We start from the raw sequence: 20,635 nt of genomic DNA on the forward strand, positions 1-20,635 counted from the left end.
AGGCTCATTAAGCTAGGCCCAACGCAGCCATGAAGGAACAGGCTGCGCTAGCTGCCGCGTTCGCGCTTGCGCTCGTAGTCAGTACGAGGGCGCCGTACGCTAAGCTAGAATGCGACGTCGCTAGATAGTTCGGTCCTTTATTGTTTTTGAATGCAAAACAAGATGGGGCCGGCGTGACACGAGCACGTAACGACCCGGTCCGAAAATGATGAAAATAAACCAATCCAAACGAGCGCAAATTCCCTTTTTTTTTTAGAAAACTAGTCCAGATGGGTCTGGGTTGCACCTTCTCCTGGCCCAGTTCATATTTCTGTATTTTTTTATTTTGAAAAACAGCCCGAACAAACTGAAACAGCCCCGGTTGCTGGTGAACCTGTTTCGGGCCGGGCTCATCTCGTGTCTAGGCCGGCCCGATGGCCATCATTACAGGCTGTAGTAGCCTGCTCTAAAAAAATAAAAATGTGGTTGTTTTTTTTAGATAAAAGGCTTTTCGTCCTATTCCATTTCCATAGAAACGAAACAATATTTTGTCCAGTTTAAGCTCCGAGTACAAGCACCAAGTGCTGAATTGCAGAAACTCGAAAAAGTAAAGTCTACCACCCACACATAAGAGGAAAAACAGGAACTATTTGTCGTTAGTTTGCCCCCAGCTCGATTATCTCTTGCATCAGTACATCTTCAGAATACCCTTGACCTCCAGCAGGTTGGGTGTTCCAGGCTCCATCACATCTGTTCGGCGTTTCTTGATCAGTGCAATCGGGGAGCCTCCGTTGCTTTGCATTCCATTAGTAGCAGACATTGGTCCCAGATCAGGTTGTCTCTCTTTGGGCAAAGTGGTTGCCAGCGCTTTAATAAGCGAAGTAATTTCATCCATAGGACCTGTATATTCAACCAGATATGTCGGCCAAACAGAAGATCGTTACGAAATTTCCAGATTGTCCAAGTAAAAGCAGAAGTAATCGTATTCACAACACCATTTCGTTTATTGCACAGCCAATAAGTGGCCAAATGTTGATAGGATGTAATAGCAGGTTTCTGAATGATGTCCACTAAATCCTGTAGAATTGTTTTCGCTACCACACACTCAAAAAAGAGGGGGTGAATCGATTCTAGCTCATTATAGAAAACACACGTTTTGTCATTTAATTCCTGTCTTTTACCCAGATTGTCTCTAGTGAGTAATCTATTGTTACTTAACAGCCATAAGAACATATGGATTTTCAGGGGAATGGTGATGTTCCACAAAGCTGGCACATAAACATGGGACACACCTCTGAAGTTAACTACATCATACAGAGATTGTGAAGAATAAATACCAGAGGTATTAAGCTTCCAGAACATTTGGTCTTTCTTTGTGGTGAATTCAACACTAGTCAAGATCTGAGAAAGAAGTTCCCATTGTTCCAGCAACCTAGGTCCAAAATTCATTCTAAAAGACAATTTAGTCTCTATCCCATCCCAAACAGCATCTAGAGTTGCTAGTTTTTCATTACAAATGACATATAAGTCCCAGAATTGTATAGCCAGGCTAGAGCCTTCAAAGCACTGATCTTCCCAAAAACGAATGGATTTACCATCACCTACAATCCATTGGTATCCTAGTTGGGCAGCATAGCTGGCCCACATTATACCTTTCCAAAAAGTAGATCCCACCTCTTTGTTACAGGCAAAGATATTGGGGTTTGAAACATCATATTTAAAATCAACAATTTGTTTCCATAGTCTATTGGAGTCAAGGTTATATCTATGAATCCAGGAAGCAAGCAAAGAAACATTAAGGTCTCTTAAGTTAGGGATTCCAAGGCCCCCATATTCTTTTTTTGTGGCCATCATTTCCCAATTTGCCGGATGATACTTGAAGTGTCCTTCATAGTTGTCCCATAGACAGTGTGCCATTTGAGAGTTTATGGCTCGGATGGCCCAACTTGGGAATTTAATAAAAGACAATAGATAAATAGAAATACTTGCTAAACAAGCCCTAATCAACACAAGTCTCCCTCCATAGGAGAGCAACCTACCCCTCCAAATGGCTACTCTTTTAATGACCTTATCAACCAAAGGTTGAAGGTCCTATGTCCTCAATTTACTCTGATGTAAAGGAACCCCAGGATAAGTAATGGGAAGTTCACTTGTCTTACAACCAAATACTTGAGAGAGTGAGTTGATTTCCACCTCCTCTAGATTCATAGGAATTAAGTCAAATTTATGATAGTTAATTTTCATCCCAGAGATCTGTTCATATAGGGTGAGTATCCATTTCAAATTCTGTGCAATCAGCATATCGTTTTTGAGAAAAATTAAGGTGTCATCTGCATATTGCAGGCTAATAATGCCACCAGGGCAGAAAGTAGGTAGAAGGCCAGTAACCAGGGAATGGTTAGCTGCTTTTCTGAGCATCCTAGTGAACACATCAGCAACAAGGTTGAACAGGAGAGGGGATAGGGGGTCTCCCTGTCTCAAACCTTTACCAGTTACAAAGTAACTACTTTCAGCATCATTCAATCTAATTCCAATGGAGCCTCCATGAGTTAGGGTTTTTAATTTAGTTCTCCAATTCAGGCTAAAGCCTCTTTGCAAAAGCATCTGGTCTAAAAAATCCCAGTTGACTCGATCATAAGCCTTCTCATAGTCCAGTTTGAGTAGGATACCCTTTTCATTTTTATGATAGATTTTATGAATAATTTCATGTGCTGTGACCACGCTATCTAGAATATATCTTCCTTTTATAAATGCAGTTTGATTAATGGAAATTAACCTATCTGCACAGCACCCCATCTTGGTGGTGCAAGCCTTAGCAAAGATTTTAAAGCTGCAATTTGTGAGGGCTATGGGCCTGAACTTTTTTAGGGAAGTTGCATCAGGTTCCCTTGGGAATTAATGTAAGCATAGCAAAATTTAACCTATAAAGGTCAGCATTATTCTTATCAAAATCTTTAAACAGATTCAAAAGATCACACTTGATAGTGTCCCGGAACTTTTGATAGAATAAGAAAGGAAATCCATCAGGTCCTGGGGCACCTTCAGCATAAGATGAGAAAACAGCTGCTTTAATCTCCTCCTCAGTGAAAATCTGGTCCAGGTAATTATTTTCCTCTTCTGCCACCAAGTCTTCTGGTCTCCAAAATTCATTATCAAGATTGATGTTCATTCTCGTCTCACTACCAAAAAGGTTTTTGTAAAGGTCCACTGCAATCTGCAGCATGGAAGGGGTATCATGAACTAGACCGGTAGATCCCTCTAGTGAAACAATCTTTTTTTTTCTCCTTTGATTTGCAACAACATGAATAAGCTGTGTTTTTGTCCCCTTCTAGTATATCTTTTTCTCTAGCTCTTTGTCTAGCTTTAATTTCCTCCATTGCCCAAATCTTATTAAGTTCAGACCTAATGGCCTTCAATCTTTCCAGCTCTTCTAAGAGCAAAGGTTAGGATTCAGATAATATATCTAGACAATCATATTCTGCAATCAGGGATTTCTTATGCTTTTTTTGTGCAGCTTCAATGTTCATACTCCAGCCTTTAAGTAGTTTTCTTAACCTTCTGATTTTGAACTGCCAAATATCCATAGCATTTTGATAGGGGCAGGGAAGGTTCCAATTATTAGTAATTAGCTCTACACAACCTTCAATTTCTAACCACCACTTCTCAAATCTAAAGATTTTCCTAGATGGGGGGGTGGCCCCACCACAATCCAACCAAAGAGGAGTGTGATCACTGCCAAGTCTGGCAAGGGTGGAGAGGAGGAAGGAGGGAAAATGAGCTTCCCAACAGGTAGAGACAAAAAATTTATCAATGGCCGCCATAATAGGTGTGTCTTGATTGTTAGACCAAGTGAATCTTCTATTTGCAGGTTTTAATTCCATTAGAGCAGCTGCATTAACCCAGTTGTTGAACTTATCAGCCCAAGACTGGTTAATGTTTCTAGAACTCTTCTCAGCTGCTAGTCTAATGAGGTTAAATTCACCACCCACTAAAATGGGTATGGAACAAGAGGCACAGATAGAGTTAAGTTCATCTAAGAAGTCTTGTTTAAGTTCCTCACAGGCAGGGCCATAAACAGCCACAAACCTCCAACAAAAAGTATCAATTTTATTCCTAATATCACAAGAGATGTAAAAACAACCAGAGTTTTTAACAGAAATGGCAAATATATCCAGGTCAACACCCATCAGAATTCCACCAGCAGTCCCAACAGCAGGGAGATGATGCCAGCAAAAATTGGCATAGTTGACAAAACTGGCCAAGAAAGATGGACTAAAGTCCATTTTCTTGGTTTCTGATAAAGCAAGTATAGCAGGATGATGAACTCTAATGAGTTCAAAAACTTTGTTTAACCTTAATGGGGTCATTCAGACCCCTAACATTCCATATAAGGAACTGCATCTTGAAAATTTTGAAAGGAATTTTTTGCTTTGCAACTTCTATCCTTTTTTAGCTTAAATGAGACATGAACCACATCATCCTGCTCATGGTCATGCTCATTATCACTAATAGGAGAAGCATAATTATATAAAAGAGAATCAGATTCATAATCATGTTGTTCAAGTATATCATCTAGAGTGACATCAATATCAGTAGGTAGAAAAATAGAAGGTTCATCACTAGCAAGTTGTTGTAACCTAGCATGCTCATTTTGCTTCAGTTGATCAATCTGTTTATGAATAGCATTAGGTGTTGGTTCCAAACAGATATTGAGTTTTTTAGCCGTAGAAGCTAATTCAGAATTGCAAATATTAGCGAAAGAGTGTTTGAATTTACCTTTATAGGAAGGCTTCTCCAAGTTCTTCTGAGAAATGATATCTTGAGCTCTGTTGAGAATAGATTTTCCATCCTGAGCTATTCTTGCACTTTGTCTAGTTGGCACTACTGGCCCCCACTTTTTCTTTTTGTTTTTCTTCTTGTTTGCCTCAGCTGGTGTAGGGAATTCAACCTTCTCAATTGTTTCAATGCTGTTATCCATCTCCATTTCATAATTCAATTCCTCCCCCAGAATGGTCTGAACAGTCTCAGTTTCAATTGGTGCCTCAGTACTTTGCAAGGTAGCATCAGATGCAACTGTCAACTTGTGAGTATCTGTCAGGTTCTCCTCAGGAGGTTGCATGCAGGGATTGTCCTCTATTTTCACAGGGATATGTTCATCATCAGAATCAACAAGATTTGCAGAAGCTAACACATGAAAACTATTCATTGAACCAGCTTTTGGAGGTGCAGAGTGTGAGCCTCCTAGAGGAGGTTTATGAGAGGTTTGTTTCTCCTGATTGTTGCTTTGAGTCTTTGTTCTTTGTCAGATCTTGTAGCTCATCTTCCATAAGATTATCTTCTTCATAATTCTCATTTGCATCATAGTCTCTGTCATCTAAACCCATAACCTTGTCAATATCTACTCCATCCCATTCCACTGTTAATTTTAGGAGATAGAACTTTTTCCTAAAGACCACCATCCTCTCAGATGGATTTTTTGCTGGATTCCTCACAGCCAGTTTGACTCTCACAATTTTGTACATAGACTTGAAGATTTCATTCCAATTTACATCAAGCAGCAGTCCAAAGGACTTTGAAATCTGTGTAATAACTTTCCATGTGCATCTTTTAGGAGGAATCACCTCAATCTGCACCCAAACCTCAGTAAGTTCACCCATATCAGTGAGATCTCCATCACATGGTAAGATTTTGATAGTTACTCTATCCTTATCAGCCCCTTCAGTTAAGTTGATTGAAGATAAGTCAATCAGGTCTTCCACTTTCTTGCTTGGTGGGAACCTGACCAGGAAGCTTTTCTCTTCAAGTTGTCTGAGTTGCCATGGCCAATTGTTATCCCAAGTTTCAGTCATTCTTACCACTAGATCTTTTTCTGAGATGTCTCCATGCATAACAGCAATGATACCACAGTTCTTCATGTTCAGTCATTTATTGGATTCTTTATCATCAATGCTTATGTGAAAGAATCCCAGTCCACCATTGGCATTCCCCACAAATTGTGCCATTGGAATCTCCTTTCCCCAAGCTGGACAGTTGTCCATATGATGCCCGGAGTTACTACCAATGAAACAGATCTTAGGTTTTACACAATTCCCTACATAGTGTCCTGGGGCACCACAATTGTAGCAGATCAGGTCTTTGTGTCTTGGATCCAAAGGTTGGATACCTTCCTCCCCCAATTTTTGTTTGCCAAATCGACCACCTTGCTGTGAGGTGTTCTGTTGAAGCTGTTGTTGTTGCACACCTATTGGTTTAGCTGGTTGTTTCTGTGTCTGTCTAGTATTGTCGTTCAGCTGAGGTTGTTTGTCCTGTACTGCAGATTGTTGAGCTTGAGCAGTTGGAGCAGGCATAACCCCTGACCCCTGCAGCTGTTGAACCAGTTGCGATCCCTGTGTATTGTGGTAGTCAGCCAGGTTCTGTCCCAGTTGGCTTGTCTGAACACCTTGCACCTGGTTCTGTTGCTGTAACTGAGTAGATTGAGGATGGAGCTGGAATTGCATTTGCTCTTGGTATGTCATCTGAGCTGTTTGAGGTGGAACCACTTGTTGGCCCCGCAACGGCCCTTGCGGTGAGAAGTTAAACTGTTGTGGTGGCTGCCCTTGCCCAAGAGTCTGCTAGAACACAAGAAATTGTGCTCCGAACTGTTGGCCGAAACCAAATTGCTGTTGAGGGAATTGCTGACCATAGGAGAATTGTAGCGGCTGACCAATTGTCTGTTGTGGTAACATTTGGAGAGATAGCTGCGCCTGATTCCCCATCTGCGCTTGTTGAAACTGAAGAGAAATCTGGTGGTTCTGCGATTGCGCCTGGATTGAACTTTGCGGCTGTTGTGTCTGCGATTGTAGGGACTCCGTCATCTGTCCTTGCGGGAGTTGAGGGTGATTCTGTTGCATGCTCTTCTCCTGATTCTATACCTGTGCCTGAGGTTGAGAAGGGGGCAGCGCTTGCTGAGCTCGATTGTACTGATAGGGGTTGCGAAATCCCCCCTTCTTCTGAAATCCGCGGCCTCCTCCTCCCCGGGTTCCTCCCTGATTTCCACCACGACCACTTTTCATCGGATTTCTGCGAAGAATGTTCGGGAAAGTCGCGCGACCGTGGATTCGGCTCCAGAAATCCTTGGCAAAGCTGAAGGTCTTCGGCACGCAAGCGAAGCGATCTGAGTGTCGTGCAACGAAGCAGTCTGCGGCGGTGAAAGTTTTCGCTACAAACAGGTCTCGCCGGACCCAGACGAGAGTGGCGGCAGATGAGGGATCCTGGTCTAGAACCCTAGATGAGGTTCGCTCTGCAGGGAGGGCCCAAAGCTGCCCATAGTATTCCTCCAGAGCTTCGTCCTCACCACGTGCTGGGTCCCTGTCGTCAGCCGCCCTCCTTCTCCGCAGGGGGCGAGTGGTGGGGATGCCGCCAGGTGTCGAGGATCTGGGCTCCCGTGTTTCAAAATTGGAATCGCGCCTTGGGAAGAGCTCTCGAACAGCCGGGAAATCGCCCTGTGCCTGCGGCGGGATATGAGAAGCATCGCTGGCAGTGAGGGAGGAAATCTCGTCGGTGGTAGCGGCTGGAAAAAGGTGGTAGGTGGGGGCGGAGGTGTGAGCGAGAGCTCCTGCCAGAGACGTCTGTTAAAACTTTCGAGTGAAGAAGTCAAAAAAAAAATGTGGTTGTCGAGAAAGCTTGAGGTGGATCGTACATCTGGTTGCTCCCTAGTTCCCTCCCAAACCCGCAAATCTCAAACTCCGGGAGCAGCGCCGCCGCGGCATCATGGCGTCGCCGGCGCCCCCTCCCCCGTTCGTCTACATCGACGCCGCGGCGCTCCACGAGTTCCTCCCCTTCCCGTCCCTGATCTCCCATCTCCGCGCCGGCCTCCCCGCCTTCTCCGAGGACATCCACTGCCCACACCGCGTCTCTTTCCCGCTCCCCACCTCTCCCTCCGCGGCGCTCCTCCTCATGCCCTCCTGGTGCGCGCACCCTTCGCTCCCCTACCTCGCCCTCAAGGCCGTCACCTCCTTCCCCGCCAACTCTCCGCGCCTCCCCTCCGTCCACGCCGCCGTCTCCCTCTTCAGCTCCGCCACCGGCGCCCCCCTCGCCTCCCTCGACGGCTCCGTCCTCACCCTCCTCCGCACCGCCGCCGTCTCGGCCCTCGCCGCCTCCCTCCTGGCCTCCCCCTCCCGGCCCCCGTCCACGCTCGCGCTCGCCGGCGCCGGCGCCCTCGCGCCCTACCTCGCCGAAGCGCACCTATCCGCGCTCCCCTCAATCTCCCGCATCCTGGTGTGGAACCGCACCAAGGCCAAATCCGCCGCGCTCGTGGCCAAGCTCCGGGAGGCGCACCCGGGGGTGGCAGTTGAGGAGGTCGACAGCATGGACGAGGCGGTGTCCGTGGCGGACGTTGTGAGCTGCGCGACGGGGTCGCAGGAGCCGATTGTGCGCGGGGGGCTGCTGAGGCCCGGCGCGCACCTGGACCTGGTGGGCTCCTTCACGCCGGCGATGCGTGAGTGCGACGACGAGGCGCTCCAGCGGGGCAGGGTGTTCATCGACTTTGAGGCGGCGATGGACGAGGCCGGGGAGCTGGTTGGCGCGGTGAAGCGCGGCGTGCTTCAGAGGGAGGACATGGCCGGGACGCTCGCGGAGCTGGCCGCGGGGACTGTGGCGGGCCGTCGCAGCGACGACGAGATCACCGTGTTCAAGTCCGTCGGCACCGCAGTGGTCGACCTCTTGGCGGCGCAGCTGGCCTACGAGAACTACATTGCAACCAAGAACACATGAGCTGGATCCATGAATTGCAATTCCTCCAAAGAGTCATCAGAGAAACGCGAATAAATAAACTGATCAGATGAGTGCTTCTGATCATTCTCTGTGGCACATGTTCATTTGCTCGTCGCTAGTGGATTCTAATAAGAATGTGTTGTGATCTCTTGATGCCTTGTCTCTCTTTTTACTGATAATACGGTGTGGCATTATGAAAGAGAACTACAGTGTCATAATTTGGTTCTAGTGATATTTTGAATCTTTGCGACGTGTGTTGCAATGTCAGGACCGTCAACAATGCGGCACATCTGTGTGCTCTCCTAGAGCTCAAGATTTGCATTGTGCGCCTCTGTGCTTCCTCTGCAGGTACTGAACATGGTTAAGAACTCTAATGAGCTCAGACCTCAACTGGGAGGAAGCACATTTAAAAGCCCCGGTGCAGTTAGTCAATTTTTTTCTTCTAGGTGACCCTACATCACTTGTTCTGGGGCTTTGATCATATGAATCATCAGGATGTGGTTTCCTTTGTCAACACCTCGAGGCTTCATAGATAATAAAATGCACAAATAACCCATAGGAAAAGTTAGCTAAGAAGGCCATATGCCGAGCCGCTTATCGCAAGCCAAGACGTCCTGGCGCCACTTCTCTTCTAGCCAAGAATAATCCACCTCTTTCCCCCTCAATTATTGCTCCCTCCTAATAGCAATTTTATTGATGAATACAGACAAATCGGCGTCCCGGGCCGGATCAAACATATAAGTCGTCATCTTGCAATGTACCATCAATCGGAGTCCTGAGCTGCCTGTATTCAATAGGTTCTTTGTTGTTCATTCTATTTTGTCCACGAGCCATGTCCTCGAAGTTGCAATGCCCAAAGTATGTTTCTGAAGATGGATGGATAATCTTGGCCCCTTTATAGTCACAATGGAAGCAGCAGCCTTCTCTCAACATAAAACAAAAGAAACGGTTGTCAACTTAACATAGGGAGAAGAAACCTAATATACGAACACAGGTGATGAAAACAGGAACATCAGCTAGTGTTGCCGGGATGCACATCAGAAGTTTGCATCCTTTCATGTGACACACAGATAGCATAAAGCTCGTATTCCTGTCCCTATAATCAGATAGAACTAGAGCTAGTGCTAGCTAAGAACAATAAAGAACTAAAAACAGGTTTCCCTTACCCGTTGTTGTGCATATCTGCATAATGAAGCTTCAACCCCGTCGACAATTGCACTCTGACGATCCTCAAATTTCCCACGGTAGGCTGACATTATTTCGGAGGCGGAACCGACTTCAAAGATTTGCTTACCGGAAGTAGTCGTGACAAAGTTTCAGGTATGGATATGGTACGACCATCACTGGAAGAGAGTATCCACTTAACCTTGAGCACTGACCGCAGGGTTTCCCCCACCTCCAGGCTCCAGCATCACCGCCGATGCGAATTTTATTAGAGCAGAAGGGCCTGGCCGGAGGCTGGGATGACACGCTGCATGCATGAGACGCGGCATCATAGGTATCAGATTCAGAAAAGGGGTTGATTCGATGATGATCGTCATCTTTTGCCATATCAGTTACTACTTCCTCCGTTTCATAACTCTTGTACTATCATATTTGCTTAAAAATAAATGTATTATGGAACGGACGGAGTACGTGATACCTTGTGAGCCGGAGCCCGACTTGTTGTGGTCGATACCTTCCAACCCGGTACCTCATTAATCACGCGACGGCGGGCGGCGGCGGCGGCCATTGCTTCTCTCGCTCCTCTCGTGCCGATGGCGGAATACTGAGTCTTACGTTGCATCCTCAAATTGGGCCTGGCCCAAATATCAGGCCCAAAGTCTGCAGCCTCGCACAGATTTGGGGAGAAGCGAAAAGCCGAAAAGGGTGTCCGTCTCCACTCTCCAGTCTCCAGCAATCTCTCCGGCGAATCTCTCTCTCTCTCTCTAAACCCAACTTCGCCGCATTATTCTCCCCAAACCCTTGTCCCCGCCGCGCAATGGCGCAATCTCGCATCCCAAATCCCCTTGTGCCGGCTCTGTCCGATTCCAAGTTGGCCCGGTGAAGATCGACCGGCTCTGTCCTGATTCTAGGTCGTCCCGGTGAAGATCAAGATCCTTCTGCGGATCCCCGGAGACTTTGCTCCAATTTCAAGTCCTGACACGCAAAAAAGCCCCCAAGGTATCTTCTTCGATCTGGACGAATTTGATCTTGGGTTGACGCGGTTTCGGAGCGGTTCTAGCCAATCGGTCCCTTCGTATTTTTCCGGTTCGGTTGGACTGATCTATTCGTAGACACTAAACAGGACATATGTTCAAGCGTGGCTCAGCTTACTTTTTCTATTAATAATATGAGCAAAACTTTACTAGCCTACTAGGACATTTCAGCAAATGGCCTTCTAGCTCCAGGAGAAGCTAGCTCCTGCTCTGCGTTAGCTTGGCATACAAAATTTGATCTGCTTTAGTGAGCATTGTCAATTGGTGTGACGATGTATTCATGCAATGCTTAATTTTTTGTAAACATCAGGCAATGGTTTATTAGTTATACTAGACGAACTAATACAAAAGATAATGCTGTAATGCTCTATGCTGTTTAGCTTGTCAGATTTGTCTTGCTTGTCGCTTTCCTGATGGAGTACTAATGTTGGTTACTTTTCCTGTTCATATTTTTTCATCAAGGTCCTACGCTCACCACCTTTATAAATATTTAGGTTGAATACTTAAAAAACATGTGTAAATTTGTCTCAAGATGTACTTCAATACATGAGTTATATAAACATACTTGAATAAGATGAAGTAGGATTCCATACATGGTTGAAGTTGGATTCAAGAAGTACTTAAATACATAAATTAGTGATCAAAGTTCTATTTTAGAGACCTTTTCAAAACGAGCGTTTTCATGAAACTGGAGGCAGTCTGTCTTTAGTAACTATAAGCTGGGAGTTTTGTTTGTGTGATATGTTCCATAGGTTCCTGTGTATGCATTCCAATAAGATGAAGTAGGATTCATTGTGAATTTGAGCTTTGGTAATTTATTTTTTGGTTGTCAGATGTCTAATCTAACAGAGCCCTCAAAAGAAGGTTCTACAGCTGATGATTCAAGCCCTCTCCAGAAAACTGGAACCTGGAGTAACATATTGAGCACTCTTATCCAGCAAGCTTCAGTCTATGGTTTGGCTATTGGTTATTGCCTGTCAGCATCTCTGCTCTCCATTATCAACAAATGGGCAATCATGAAATTTCCATACCCTGGGGCACTGACAGCTCTACAGTACTTAACTAGTGTTGCTGGAGTTCTCTTATGTGGACAACTAAAGCTTATCGAGCATGATGGCCTGAATTTGGCAACAATGTGGAAGTTCTTACCTGCGGCTGTGATGTTCTACATCTCCATCTTCACAAACAGTGAACTGCTGCTGCATGCCAATGTGGATACATTCATCGTGTTTCGCTCTGCTGTGCCGATATTTGTGGCAATCGGAGAGACGTTGTACCTTCACCAACCATGGCCATCGTTCAGGACATGGCTTTCACTTTCCACTATACTTGGTGGAAGTGTGATATATGTTTTCACAGATTACCAGTTCAGTGTGACTGCTTACAGCTGGGCAGTTGCCTATCTAGCCAGCATGTCAATTGATTTTGTGTATATCAAGCACGTCGTCATGACCATTGGGCTTAACACATGGGGCCTTGTGCTCTACAACAATCTTGAGGCTTTGATGCTGTTCCCCCTCGAGCTCCTTATAATGGGAGAGTTTAATCAGATGAAGGTGGACAGCTCTAAAATGGCAAACTGGCTTTCATTCGATGTGATTCTCCCTGTTGCTCTGTCCTGCCTGTTTGGGTTATCGATATCCTTCTTTGGGTTCTCATGTAGAAGGGCCATCTCTGCTACCGGATTTACAGTCCTTGGTATAGTGAACAAGCTCCTGACTGTCGTGGTTAATCTGCTTATCTGGGACAAGCATGCCTCCCTTGTGGGAACAATTGGGCTGCTGATATGCATGTCCGGTGGTATTCTCTACCAGCAGTCCACCACAAAACCAAAGGCACCCAGCGTCGAGCCAAAGGAAGAGAAGGACGAGGAGGAGCAGAAGTTGCTTGAGATGCAGCAAGGGCTTGAGGCCAATTCCACTCAAGAACATAGTAGTACCTCGTAAGCCTTGTGCTAGAGTTTTGCTTCCCTGGACCATTCGACAGATAAGTTTGGCCAAAGGGTCCAGTTGACATGAGAATCTCGCGGTGCTGTAGACACTGCAAGTCACGGAGAAAGCTGAATTTCATTCAGCAATTCTTTTGTCATCGTTTTCATTTGTTAGACAGGATTGCTGAGCTGTAGGGGCAGCAGACCCCTGAAACATGCCAACGCCGAATACACAAGCAACTATTGCAGTTTGTCATTTCTTTTCTTTGCGGTGAAAAAGGTCTTCCTTTGTGACGGAATGAAAAATTCCTTGTATCAGTAAGGCTCAATGAGCCTCAGTCTCGCAACCGTGTTAGTAGTTGTATATACACATTGCAATGATCTCGCTGCGTTGACTTGTATTAGTAGTTGTATATACACATTGCAAGCTCAGTAATCCATGTCATCGACAACGATTCTCGTACAGACTGGATTACGAAGTTAACCACGGAAACTCCCGCGTCCCAAACAAAGCAGCATTTTTGCATTGTTTTCTGTCATTGAAATGTTGCTAGCTAGGAGGTGGTGGATCCTCTGACGTGCTGCAGGGCCGACGTAGGCCATGTATCTGGACGACGCGTTGGCCAGCGGGTTAGTCAGCTACGCACACGTCCCCAGCCAGTGAAGCTGACTTCGATCAGTACAGCAACGAGGTCTAAGTCGCGCCTTCACACATATCGTTCTCTGCGAAGGCGACGTTGGAAGAAACGGGTAGCCGGTGATGATGTTGGAGACCCTGAGGCCATGACCTTTCTTGGAAAAGGCGTGAGAAGAAAGTGCCTGGAAGAAGAGGAAACCGAACCGTTACTAGCTAGGTATAATCAGTTGGAGGCTGACGGATAATTTACTTTTGCAGGTGTGTTGCATACTACTATTCTACTTTCACCTCGGTTGGGTGTCAGTGTCATGGTCTGACGACGAGAAGGAATTAAGGATGTTGCTTGCGTCACCTACCAGACGCATGGTGCCTACGCCACCGCGTGGCAGACAGCGTTAATGTTAGTACCGTGGAGGCGTGGAATGGCAGCTTGCCTTGTGGTCAGGACGAGCTTAACTCGTGAGCATCAGACCGGGAGCAGACAAAAATACCATGCATTAGTTGCAATGTCCTCATCAACTTTGCATCCAGGAGGCCAGGAGCCCATCTCGCTAAGTATACTTGCACGTTGGTCTCTGGAGCCTCGAGGGTGGTGGTGGCCATTTAGCACTTGTTTGGTAATAGTTTTTTTTTGTGTGTTTTTAGGATATTATTCATTTTAATTTGAAAAAAAATAGAAATCCAGAATGGTTGTTTGGTATGGAGAGATTAGAGGGAATTATCTCTATTTTTTCCAAAAACATCTCATTTTTTATCAATTAAAAACACTTCTCATACTTGTGTTTTAGAAAAACACTAGGGTCTTGAGGGTTTTTTTAGAGTATTTGGTGAACATCCAATCCACTTAAATAGCAAACATTAGTGACTAAAAATACACTAGTGACAAACAAAAGTCTTGTTTTTTTTCAATGGGGGCGGATATTACATGTCAGTATGTCACACACTAGGCCTTGTGTGTCATGATTTAATGTTAACTCTTTATGCTCATTTTCAGTAAAGTACTTTATTTCCATAGAGACAAAAACCACATTGGTTCAACTCATGACTTTTCCTGTCGGACAAAAAACACATGTTATCTCAAAACAATAGAGGTTAAATCAACCAATTCGGCAAACTTGGCCTATAATATCCACTCTCACACCTCAGTGTTAGTCATCCCATATACCACCGGACTGCAAACTTTATTTTATTTTTCATGAAACAAGGAGCTACCCGCTTTTAATAACCACATTCCCGTTGCCCGTTGCTTGACAATTCCTTTCAACTTTTTTTGTATCCTGCTTCTTGACAAACATCTAGGCCGGTAGAACTAGCATGTTTCACGGTTCTATTGCCACCGAATATTATACATGAAGCGCCCGCTAGTTACAGAACACGTGAAAAGAGTTAAGAATACCAAACCTAGATAACAAAAAAAAATCCGCTGCTCTCATCGTTCTAGGGCTCGAGCAGAACCGTCGTTGGAGCAAGCGGTCAGAGCAAGCCTGCGCGACAAACAGCGATGATGGGGTCATCTTCCCCTCGCGTGTTCTTGTGGCAGTAGTGGTCCACGGTAAAAAGTTTGGTAGTCGACTTTCTGACGTTTCCGCTGGATCTCAGCGTGTTCTTCTGATGATGTGAAGTCGGAGCCGTCATGCTCTTCCAGTTAGTGGCGATAATAGCGATATACTTCTGTTTGCGGTGACTACCTTCTTGGCACAAACTTTGCACATCTCACTTTCAAAGATTGACTCAGAATTAGAGTTGCCGATCACCGATATGGAGGGGTGAGTGTTTGGCTTATGCAAGCATGACAACATGCGATTGGTCTGATTGTTGCGTCGAGGGATCGTTGTTATTCGTCCGGTTTTTCGCTAATTAATCGATATATAAAAAACACCAAAAATGCACAAATTTAAACAGATTTAAATTACTAGCAGTAAATGGAATGGATATACGGTGGGCATTTTAACCGATGACTGAAGTACCGAACCGAAAAAAACGGGACCGAAGCCGAATAGACTGAAACCAAAAAATTCGGTGGTAAATTCGGTTAGCAATTTAAAAAATCGAATTGACCAAGAGAAAATTTTCTCGGTTCCCAATTTTTCATTGAACCGATCGGTTCGGTTTACCCGAAGGCCCAGGCTTATACACATTTTTACCTTCGGATTTTCTCTTCTTTTCTCCCCTGGACACCGCCCCACGCGCGCGGTCTCCGTCTCCGCCTCGGCTGGCTCCCAATCCTCGTTCCCCCGGTCGCCGCCCAAGTCAAAAAGAGGGGCGGAAGCTTCTCCACCACAGTCCCCAACCCATCAACGACTAGTCGCTGTGGAGCACCAACCCTAGCACCCAACCCGACTGTTCTCCCCCTCGCGAGCGGCGAGGAAGACGCCATGGATACTTCCGGCGGCGGCGGCGCGGGTGGGGCGGCGCAGATCCAGGGGATGGCGACGCACGGCGGGCGCTACGTGCTGTACAACGTGTACGGGAACCTCTTCGAGGTCGCCTCCAAGTACGCCCCTCCCATACGCCCCATCGGCCGCGGCGCCTACGGCATTGTCTGGTGCGCTCCCTCCCCCTCTTTACCCCCTCCCGAATCGCAGATTATATACGCGCCACGCGCAGTTAATAGAAAATCTGAGTTGCTATCTATGCCCTGTGTTAGGATGTTCCGTATCCATTCCGTATGGTGGTGTTTGTGTATAGGTTGCGTACACGTGTGGGTGAGGCGTTTTAGGCATGAATTTATGGCTCGCAGTAAAAGTGCTTATATTTCCCTGTTCTGTTTTCCCTCTCCATAGCGCGGCCGTCAGTTCGGATACTGGAGAGGAGGTTGCGATCAAGAAAATTGGAAATGCATTTGACAACCACATCGACGCCAAGCGGACACTGAGAGAAATAAAGCTTCTTCGCCACATGGACCATGAGAATGTAAGAGTTATCTGCTTTCATTTGTTTGGACATTTCTACTGGTCGCCAAGTGTGCTTGCCTTACCACAACTAGGTATTTATTCTGTGTGTGTTATATACATTTCTATACATAGAAGGTCACCATTGGGCAAGACATTTTTCCATTGTGAACACTTTGTTGTTTTGGACAGAACACTTTTACTGCTCTTATTAGTTCATTTTCGAATATTTGATTCTGGCATATGTAAGTGGTCTTGCACTTTTTTCCTTCTGGTTATAAATAATTGCTATACATAAGGAAAGAAATAATTCATCTGTAATACCCCCTCTGTTTCTTACTATCTATACATTTGGGGTTGTCCTAAGTCCTAAGTCAAACTATGTCAACTTTGACCGAGTTTGTAGATAAAAATACCAGCATATGCAATACCAAACAAATGGAGTGTGAAAATATATTTGATAGTAGTCCTAACGATACTAGTTTGGTATTTCTTATCTTATGTTGGTGTTTTTTTTCCTACGAACTTGGTCAAAGTTGACATAGTTGACTTAGGATAACCTCAAATGTATAGATATTTTGAAACAGAGGGAGTATGAGACGAATGAACTCAGAATAGTACTGGATCCAGGTACTGGTGGTTTTTGTTCATCTGTCTACATTTTTAGAAGTGGTTTTGCCTAGTGTGGTTCTGATTTCCTGTCATTACAATTTCACCGTGGATGGGCCATGTTGTACCTGCTTATGCATACTGTCAGACATTCCTACGATGGGTTTTGTCTAATTTTGGTTTCAATATTGCATCACAGATTATTGCCATAAAGGACATAATACGCCCCCCAAGAAGAGACGATTTTAAGGATGTCTACATTGTTACTGAGTTGATGGACACCGATCTCCATCAGATCATACGCTCAAATCAGCCATTGACCGATGACCATTGCCAGGTTAATTCTGCTTGTGCCAACTTCTTCTGTATTTGATGAAATTGTAGTTAAAACCAATCTTGTTGTGGCTTATCTAGATGTCGAATGACATGTGCTTTCCTGTTCACAATTGTCTGTTTGACTCTCTAGTTTTTATCCCATCTTTGTCTGATTTGTTCTGTTCAGCTATCATAAATTACATGTTTTGCATTGCTGTTTTGCATTGCAGTACTTCTTGTATCAGTTGCTACGAGGGCTAAAATATGTGCATTCAGCAAATGTCTTGCACCGTGATCTGAAGCCAAGTAATTTATTCCTAAACGCAAATTGTGATCTCAAGATTGCGGACTTTGGGCTTGCAAGGACCACATCCGAGACTGATCTCATGACAGAGTATGTGGTCACTCGTTGGTACCGAGCACCAGAGTTGCTGTTGAACTGTTCACAATATACTGCTGCTATTGATGTCTGGTCAGTTGGGTGCATACTTGGTGAAATTATTACTCGCCAACCCCTATTTCCTGGGAGGGATTACATTCAACAACTAAAATTGATCACTGAGGTAGGTTTGTTCAACTCATGGCTTGGCTTCTTCTAGTGTCCACACAAACAAGTTATGGTGCTGTATATTTGCAAGCTGTGGTCAGTGAAGCTGGGATTGTTTTGTTAACATCTTTAATAGAATCTGACAATTGGTTAATCTGGAACAACAGGCTCATGTGACCTTTCTTTGCACAGCTGACTAGAGTTGTCAAACCTGCTTTCCTCTCTTGTTTGAATAGAAGTTATTTATTATTGTTCCTTGAACTCTAAACTAATAAACGTACTCCCTCCGATCCATATTAATTGTCGAAATATTACATGTATCTAGACGCTTGTTAGGCGTAGATACATCCATATTTGGGCAAATTTGAGACAACTAATATGGATCGGAGGGAGTATTTTTTTTTTTTTTATTTTTGCTTCTGGTAGCAGGGGGCGACATATTCTGATAGATACTGTTGATAATTCCAATACATCCTGAAGTTCATTTTAGCCATTTTTAGCGCCACTTTTGCTTGTTTTGAATGGTGTCCCTGGAACCAAAATTTTATCAATACTAATCAGCTCTTTTCCCTTCAAAAGTTGATAGGGTCACCAGATGATTCGAGCCTGGGATTTCTTCGGAGTGATAATGCACGAAGATATATGAAACAACTACCACAGTACCCAAGGCAGGACTTCCGCTTGCGCTTCCGCAACATGTCTGATGGTGCAGTTGATCTGTTAGAGAGAATGCTGGTGTTTGATCCAAGCAGACGGATCACTGGTACATGGACTTGCACGAACAACTTATGTTAGGTCTGTTGGCTTTGCTATAACTCAAGCACTCACCATTATTTTTCGGTGCAGTTGATGAGGCTCTGCATCATCCATACTTGGCTTCTCTTCATGACATCAATGAAGAACCCACATGCCCGGCACCCTTCAGCTTTGATTTTGAGCAACCTTCATTTACAGAGGAACATATGAAAGAACTCATCTGGAGGGAAACTTTAGCATTTAACCCTGATCCTCCCTACTAAGAGATAAGGTTTGTGTGTGTTTTGTTGAAATGTTTTGTTCTTAAGAACCAATGATCTATAGAATAATGCGTCATGGACGACTAATCTAGATCCTGACATAGTGAAGGTTTGTACTGACTTCTTATTGATATTTATCTGCAATATTTGTATGTTGAGTAGTTTAAATATTAAGAATTATGTGTCCTTTTCAAAACCAATTATCTGGTTCAATAAAAAATTTCTCTATAACTTACAGCTCGTTTGGTAGCCCTCATAGAAATGAAATCAATTTTTTGATAGGATTTCACTTGGTTGAATTTGAATTCCAGATTCAAAAATCATGTTTGTCTGCCACATGGATTTGTAGAATGAGTTCCAAATCTAGAGAAATGATGCCTTTTAGAGAAGAATTAGGGTTAGGTATAGGTGTGATTCCATGGAATTTCAGATTGAGTTCATGTACCCAATTCCAGGATTCCACGCCCAATGATGGGAGCCAAACAAGCTGTTAGTGTTTTGTAAAATTATATTCGCAAGGCAAGTCTTTATGTGACAGATTGTTTTCCACAAATTCTTTCCTTCTTGCCAGTTATCTGTTGTCTTACTTCACCATTTTGAATTTCAATTGCTTTGGTTCAATATTTGCCTTCCTGCTATTCATGTTAAATCCTGCTGTTTTTCCTTGTGAATACAGAACAATTTACCAGCTGAAGGCATCGAAAATCTGTAGCTCCAGCGAAGCCAAAACTTCCATGCCTGTGCAACTATTTATTTTGTGCCCATATATTCGGCAAATGGTCAAGGATTATGTCTTGCAGTAACAATCTTTCCTAAGGCCTCTCTAGAGAAACAGCTTCCGTACCATTTTCGGATGGCCTGCACCTGGGCTTTGTATCATACCGGTTGATTGAATAAACTCTTCTTGTGTATCTAGGCTTGTAATTTTGTGGACATTTACTTAAACATCCCATGTATATCTGAGTTTGACATCTCAAGTTGTATTATCTGGAACATGTCATTTTGCATCCTGTGACTCTTTTTGAGGATGCATCCTGTGACTCTCCATATCGAAGTTTGTTGATTTGCTTTGGAATTCCATTCACTGGTACCAGACACGTCGATTGATTGATTGATTGATTGATTGATCCATGGCTATTATTAGCCTTACTGTACCAAGTAATGACAAACCGGAAACTGTAACAGTTTTCATGATTGCTGCTAGCTTGGCGTGAGGTCACAAATTGGCTTGACCTGTTTTCCTTTTCCTGGGCAGGAAGCGAGCTGCAGTTGTACTCCGTTTTGATTTGATACGACGGCATAGCCAGGTGGTGGAGCAAGTTCGAAGAGAAAACAAGTTCTCAAATAAGTGACTGGATTTATAAATCTATGCGAATCCACGTCACGTTTTGGGATGGAGGGAGTATATGTTGTTTCTAGAGATGCACACGTAAATGAGAGAATCTGTAGCCTGGCATTGGCATGGGTAACCCCACTTCGCTACTGAGATCTGTACGTGCGTGGAGGTGGAGCACATGAATTTGATGTGATTTGCACTAAATATTGTCATCGTTTTAACTATCTGTTACCTTTGCAGGTAAACATATCTAGCCATTGTACTCGTCGGTTTTTAAAACACAAGGTTCATAAAACATATAAGTACATCTTCGAGAGCACCTCACTGTTGACGAGTTCATCACCTATTATTAAAGAAAAAAAATCTGAAATAAACTTAGTTAAATGCGAGCAGCCATGCAATATCTAAAACTTAAACTTGGTTGAA

The 20,635-nt window shown here is 44.3% G+C and overlaps 3 protein-coding genes across 4 annotated transcripts; all 3 read left to right on the forward strand.

Moving 5' to 3' along the window:
• The first annotated feature begins 7,630 nt into the window (after nt 1-7,630).
• On the forward strand, nt 7,631-8,980 carry LOC100846628 (protein SAR DEFICIENT 4). The gene has a single exon (XM_003574200.4). It carries the CDS (start codon nt 7,729-7,731, stop codon nt 8,728-8,730), a length of 1,002 nt encoding a protein of 333 aa, XP_003574248.1. The 5' UTR covers nt 7,631-7,728; the 3' UTR covers nt 8,731-8,980.
• Nucleotides 8,981-10,554: 1,574 nt separating this feature from the next.
• Nucleotides 10,555-13,310, forward strand: LOC100821124 (GDP-mannose transporter GONST3). Its single transcript, XM_003574202.4, has 2 exons — nt 10,555-10,893; nt 11,762-13,310. Exon 2 carries the CDS (start codon nt 11,762-11,764, stop codon nt 12,872-12,874), a length of 1,113 nt encoding a protein of 370 aa, XP_003574250.1. The 5' UTR covers nt 10,555-10,893; the 3' UTR covers nt 12,875-13,310.
• A 2,363-nt stretch (nt 13,311-15,673) lies between these two features.
• LOC100846323 (mitogen-activated protein kinase 6) lies at nt 15,674-19,953 on the forward strand. 2 transcript variants are annotated; one of them, XR_731596.3, is made up of 8 exons: nt 15,674-16,040; nt 16,279-16,408; nt 17,195-17,332; nt 17,541-17,873; nt 18,437-18,620; nt 18,704-18,884; nt 19,329-19,392; nt 19,550-19,953. XR_731596.3 is itself a non-coding variant. In XM_003574199.4 (7 exons), the coding sequence occupies exons 1-6, from the start codon at nt 15,871-15,873 to the stop codon at nt 18,874-18,876; spliced, it is 1,128 nt and encodes a 375-aa protein (XP_003574247.1). In that variant the 5' UTR covers nt 15,675-15,870; the 3' UTR covers nt 18,877-18,884; nt 19,550-19,953. The 2 variants fall into 2 exon arrangements, 1 of the variants encoding a protein (XP_003574247.1); XM_003574199.4 differs by lacking the exon at nt 19,329-19,392 and having other exon boundaries at nt 15,675-16,040.
• The last annotated feature ends 682 nt before the right edge of the window (nt 19,954-20,635 follow it).

Source organism: Brachypodium distachyon, chromosome 3 (genome assembly GCF_000005505.3).
Source record: "Brachypodium distachyon strain Bd21 chromosome 3, Brachypodium_distachyon_v3.0, whole genome shotgun sequence".
Classification (NCBI taxonomy): Eukaryota; Viridiplantae; Streptophyta; class Magnoliopsida; order Poales; family Poaceae; genus Brachypodium; species Brachypodium distachyon.